This window comes from Tachysurus fulvidraco, chromosome 6 (assembly GCF_022655615.1).
Source record: "Tachysurus fulvidraco isolate hzauxx_2018 chromosome 6, HZAU_PFXX_2.0, whole genome shotgun sequence".
Classification (NCBI taxonomy): Eukaryota; Metazoa; Chordata; class Actinopteri; order Siluriformes; family Bagridae; genus Tachysurus; species Tachysurus fulvidraco.
The window spans coordinates 21,796,166-21,802,410 of NC_062523.1; the positions used below are offsets into that span (position 1 = coordinate 21,796,166).

The 6,245-nt window shown below is 39.6% G+C and overlaps 1 protein-coding gene across 1 annotated transcript; it reads left to right on the forward strand.

The window, feature by feature from the left end:
• The first annotated feature begins 1,132 nt into the window (after positions 1-1,132).
• Positions 1,133-5,119, forward strand: zic2a (zic family member 2 (odd-paired homolog, Drosophila), a). Its single transcript, XM_027165994.2, has 3 exons — positions 1,133-2,560; positions 3,744-3,907; positions 4,082-5,119. The coding sequence occupies exons 1-3, from the start codon at positions 1,585-1,587 to the stop codon at positions 4,274-4,276; spliced, it is 1,335 nt and encodes a 444-aa protein (XP_027021795.1). The 5' UTR covers positions 1,133-1,584; the 3' UTR covers positions 4,277-5,119.
• The last annotated feature ends 1,126 nt before the right edge of the window (positions 5,120-6,245 follow it).

Here is a 6,245-nt window from a genome sequence, read left to right on the forward strand (position 1 = left end):
GATGGACTTAGATTGTGACTTCAGTTACAAAGCTTCACTTCACTGTAATAATTATGGTTTTGTCTGTGGTTATGTCTCTGCGTGTTTATATATATATATATATATATATATATATATATATATATATATATATATATATATATATATATATATATATATATATAATTATCGTACTTAGTGGTCCAACTTGTACGCAATAATTCAAATTTAAATTTTGAAGGTTAAATATACACTAGAAATATAGTTAATTAATGTATGCATTTGTAAATTTTGTATGCTGTGCCATACGCATAAACATATAATAAATACTTTTTAGATTAATTAAATCTAATACACTTTTTGTAACATTTGTTTGTATTGTTATATATTTTGTCACTGGTTTAGTATATTTGGTTCTCCGGTTGAGATCAGATTCATACCACAAGAAGTCATCTAATAAGGAAAAAACGAGTTTATATAGTTTTTTAAATCATAACAATAAAAAATTAACACAGCCAAATTTCTACTCTCGTATGTGAGCATTGACAGTACTTAAAATTATTTTTGTTCTAATATAAGTCTGAAAAAGACTCAGTGTGTTATTGCAATTGGCTGCTGTTCTAATAACCCATTACACTATGCTTTAAATCTACATTGTGGCAGCTACAGTGTGAATACTTACCCCACAGTACGACTCAGCAAGTTATACGGCTTTAAACTTTACTCAAGAAACCCTTTTTAAATGCTGGATTGTATTTTTTTTTAATGCAAAGCATTAATTAGATTTGCCTTTAACAAATCTCCTCTGGGTTTATTTAAATAATAATAAAAATGGCCTAGCTAATTATTTGACATTTCCATCCTGATGGCAACGTGCAATGTAAACTTATGTACAGTTTAGTCTATAATATTCTAATGTAGTCTAATGTTGCAAACGCTATCATAAAACGACAACAGCTTTTGTTGCTTTGATTTCCGTATATACTCAGAAAAAGGCTCAGCAAGAAAAAAAGTAGGCGGTAATTGTCAGTGGAAAAATGGCGATCGACTATTAGTCGCCAAAGAAACGCGTGCTATTGGAGGGACCTATGGGATTGATGAGGCTCGGGAGCCAATGAGACAGCACCAAATGAGTGACCGCTCTCCAGTTAAAGGGGGCGTAAGAAGAGGTAGTGCCAGTCCACTGAGAAAGACAGACCCTCCGAGATAAACACAGAAGAGCGAGAGAAATAAACATCCCGATCCGAGATGCTTCAAGAACGCGTCGCGCTTTTAAAGAATATAAAGTAAGATAATCAGTCGATTTTTTTCCCCGACTCGTTTTAAGCGGGAAGACGTCAAGGAGTCTTTTTCCTTCCCTTTCACTGGGATTTTAAGTTAGAAGTTATACCCAAGAACACAATCTAGGCGAGCTGAATAAGGGCGCTTCTGTTTTTTTTTCCGTGTGTGAGGATTAGTACATACAAGTTTTACCTCATGTCGTGTTTTCAAATTTGGAAGTTATTACTTCCATAGCTAACAGCCTTCTCTGTGTGTTTATTTGGCGTTTATCTGGGCCGTTACAGGTAAACTGCTTTGAGAAAAATTTGTATTAAGTGAGAAATAATGTTACTGGACGCTGGTCATCAGTTCCCTGGCTTGGGAGTGGGAACATTTGCGAGGCATCACGCGGCGAGCGACATGCAGGACAGGGACCTGAGTTTAGCGCAGAACAGCTTCGTTGACTCTGCGCACATGGGCGCTTTTAAACTGAACCACGATCTCTCTCCCGGACAGAGCTCGGCGTTCACCTCACAAGCCCCCGCTTACCCCGCCGCGGCACTTGGCGCGCACGCGGCTCATGTCACCTCGTATGCGAGCTCTCCTTTCAACTCGACCCGGGACTTCCTTTTCCGCAGCCGAGGTTTCGGAGAATCGCCCCCGGCGAGCGGCCAGCATGCCATCTTCGGCCCCACTGCGGGGTCCTTGCACCATTCCCACGCAGACAGCCAAGGCCACATTCTGTTTCCTGGGATCCACGACCAGCACGCCTCTCACGGATCCCCAAACGTGCTCAACGGGCAAATGAGACTTGGACTACCGGGCGAGGTATTCGGGCGATCAGACCAGTACCACCAGGTCTCAAGCCCTCGGACCGACCCTTACTCAGCAGCCCAACTCCATAACCAATACGGCTCCATGAACATGAATATGGGGATGAACATGGCAGCGCATCACCACCATCCTGGTGCCTTCTTTCGCTACATGCGGCAACAGTGCATCAAGCAAGAGCTCATCTGCAAATGGATCGATCCGGAGCAGCTGAATAACCCTAAGAAAAGTTGCAATAAAACTTTTAGCACAATGCACGAGCTTGTCACCCATGTCTCAGTTGAGCACGTCGGAGGACCGGAGCAAAGCAACCATATCTGCTTTTGGGAAGATTGTTCGCGGGAAAGCAAACCCTTCAAAGCTAAATACAAATTAGTCAATCACATTCGCGTGCACACCGGAGAGAAACCTTTCCCCTGCCCGTTCCCTGGTTGCGGCAAAGTATTCGCACGGTCAGAGAATTTGAAGATTCACAAGAGGACACACACAGGTAAGAACGATAAGCTTCTTCATGCTTATACTTGTGTTTAATAGTTAGTTGATGCGGAGCAATGTTTACTCACTACTTTAATTCTACTCTAAATCGTTACTTATTGATAATTGGCGGTCGCTATATATTTAGCGTCAGTGTTTAGATATTATGGTCCGTGTTTATGTACGAGATTAAAACTGATTTTTTATTCTAAAAATGTGAAGAATCAAATTCAGTTCATATTGCGGGCAGGCTGCTTACACTTCTGGAGCGAATAACGGCTCGGTCTAGATAAATGCAATAAATCTTCGTAATCGGTGTGATCAATTATGTATCAGACTGTCAAGGATTTTCTGATTTACAAACTTTAACCGGGTCTCTGGCGACGCTGGAGCTCCTGTCGTGTTAATGCGCTGTGTGCGTAACGGCGCGTAAATCTCTTCAGCCTCTTTGCTGTGTCCGTGGGCCAATGCTGGCTCGCTAAACTCGCTACGTCAGGAGATTAAAATTCAGTTTACTGAACCCACTAAGATATTCTTGTTCTTGAAAAAGTATGCCAAACAATTAGCAAATACGAACACAAATTGTAAGCTTTTCTTTTTTCTCGGCTTTTTAGGAATACCTGATTTCCAGGCCTGTTGTTTTTCTTAATAGCCTGTGCCTGCTTTCATAAACTGGAAAAAGCATAAAGCGGATTTTCGTTAATTTCTTGCAATACTAATCCACTATTTATTACAATACTAAGCATTTAATTTACCGAACTTTGGTAGAATTTTATTGTTTGTAAATATCGGCTAAGCTTAAGATTTTTCCGCTTAACCACAGACTGAAGAACGACTTTGTAGCTAGTTTATAGAGTAAAAAATTGATAAAAGTCGCCTATAGCTCGTGCTTATATGTTTAAACATTATAGCTGACATCTTGAAACATTTATAATGTGAGGATACACTCTGCTTGTGAAAAGAGTCGATTGCAACTTGTAACGAAATCCAGTTGTCCATGACTTGTGTTTTGTAAGCTCTCTTGTGTGCATTTGAACACACTCGTATGCATCAGTCTAATTGGTACATTGTAGCACTGTAGACGAGGAATTAATCATTTTAGCTTAGGGCTGAATTGATTTATTTTGACCGTATGCACAATGCTAATAAGGGTTAGAATGTGACTGAAAGTTTTTTAACCTCGCGATTTTTTTCTACAGGGGAGAAACCATTTCAGTGTGAGTTTGAAGGCTGCGACAGGCGCTTTGCAAACAGCAGTGACCGGAAGAAGCACATGCACGTGCACACGTCGGACAAACCATATTTGTGCAAAATGTGCGACAAATCCTACACTCACCCCAGTTCTCTTCGAAAGCACATGAAGGTAACTTTTTTGATTTAACAAAATTGCAATGAAGTCATCAGTGCATGCAAATGTTTCTGGGACTTGTTATTGTTATTGATTAAACTGTTAATGGCGCAGAATACACAGCTGATGCATGCCATGCAGTCATTGCGCGGGTTAATTAATTGCTTGAAATCTTTTGTCTTTTTTCAGGTTCACGAATCTTCCCCGCCAGCGTCCGACTCGTCTCCGTCAGCAAGCTCTGGATATGAGTCGTCCACACCCCCCGGGCTGGTGTCACCCTCCACCGAGACCCAGAGTAACACCAACCTGTCGCCCTCGTCCGGCGTACACAGCTCAAATGCACACAGCGGCCTGTCGTCCAACTTCAGTGAGTGGTATGTTTAGGACTGGATCAGTCCACAAAGATGTCTCTCACACACATACACACACTCACATCGCTCCAGTAAGACCTGGGGTCTAAATGAGACTTGTACAACTACTAGGCCTAAGCCTGTATCTTGCGCTATTCTCCCGGGAGTGATCCTCATCAACCGAAGAAACGTGCACAAAGAAGCACTCCTTCATTTGTAAATACTTTGCACCCTTTTTCCCAGTTGCTGTAATAGATTTTGTCAGTTTTTTTTGTTTTTATTTAATTTTTATTTTTTTATTTTTGGTGTATAGATGTCGCTTCAATGGTAGCTATTTCTCTAACCGGACTTTTAGTGCACATATTACGATAAAAGTTGTATATGGTCATAAATATTGTGCTCTCATTAAGGCAAGCTGATTGTACCTAAAACATCTAATAACTGGTATGAGTGCCAAAGTCAACACTTAACGAAGACGGACACAATATTTGCTTGTGAATGTATATTTTCGTTTGCTGGGCTTAACTTGTGATGTTTTTGTGCTTTGCAAGTTCGAATTGTGAAATATATTTGGAAGATGTGAGGAAAATAAACGTCGTGCAGTTCAAATTTCTGCTACCACACCCTTCCTTTTGTAAATATCGACTGCCATATTTATCCATTTGTAATTAAATTATGGTATTTACTTGCAACAGATGAAACAATATTTATAAAGAATGTTTCTTTACTATAAATATGTACAATTATGAGCTGAACAGGGGCAGGTGTTTTGTTATGTGTTTTTGTTCAAAGTTCAAAAGGTGTTTTCTCCATTATTGTGATAAAAAAAATTACTGCATACAAATATAATAAAATGTGGTTCAAGTGTTAAACTGTATATATTTTCTCGTGTTTTTTTCCCCTTGTTGTTGTGTATCTGTACATTTTGATCGTCAGGTACGAAGTGAATATAACATATAACATATATTATGGTAGCAGACAAATATTCGTTTGTTTGTTTTATTTGTTTGTTTGTTTAATTGACGAGGTTCCATAGAATTTCCCCCCTTCGTCAACTCGCCTAAGAATTGGTTGGGTTATTAAAATGGACCTCATACATCCAAAATAAACAACCACAAAACATACCTGTGCATGTACCAACGACGTGATTTTGTTTTGTATAGAAGACCAGGATTCTCCCCTTTTACTTGCGTTTGTTTGAGGCGCATAATCATTAACAGGACACCACTGTAGTGCAATCAGGCGCCTATTTATATACTACTTTATAACAGACATATGCAATAGGTAGCATTTAATTGATTGTGATTTCCTCTAAACCACTAGTCATATTGCATATAACAGCTAAATCAATACATTAGCATTTCTATAACTAATACATTTATTACAAGCTTTTTATAGGGAGTCGCCCAGTGGCTATGCAACAACAAAGAAATAGCTGAACGCCTCGTTTTGTGTACTTTTGTTTAAAAAAAATCTCTACAGCGCATTTAGTTAAAGCTGACTACTGTCGATTTAGACGAAACGAAACATTTGCGTAGGTTGAAATATATAGTTTTTCTTTATTGCCTAGCAGTGACGACCCCTGCTATGAAAAATTGTAGGTTACTTCTAACGTCAGGAGTCTAGTGACTGCTATGGAGAGTTACCATTTTGACACGACCTGGATTTAGCCGAAATATATTTATATATTTATGTATATCAAGCCTACGGTGTTTCCTGAGATGTCAGCTGTGAAAATTATTGCAACTGTCACCCAGTGCCTTTGTGAAAACCTATGACAAAAGTGTAAGCGTGTGTGTTACCGGTAGCTATACTTAGAAAGCATCAAATGATGGGTCTTGGCATATGCCATATAAAAACGGCATGTATGGATATATTTGCTGTGTCAGACTAAGCAGGAAATTCTAGAGCTGCAGGGCAGTCCACTGTGTTAGATTGACTGTTTGACGTGATACTTACAGTGTCCATGGCTGGACTGTGTGCTGACCTGTTGGAGTTGATCA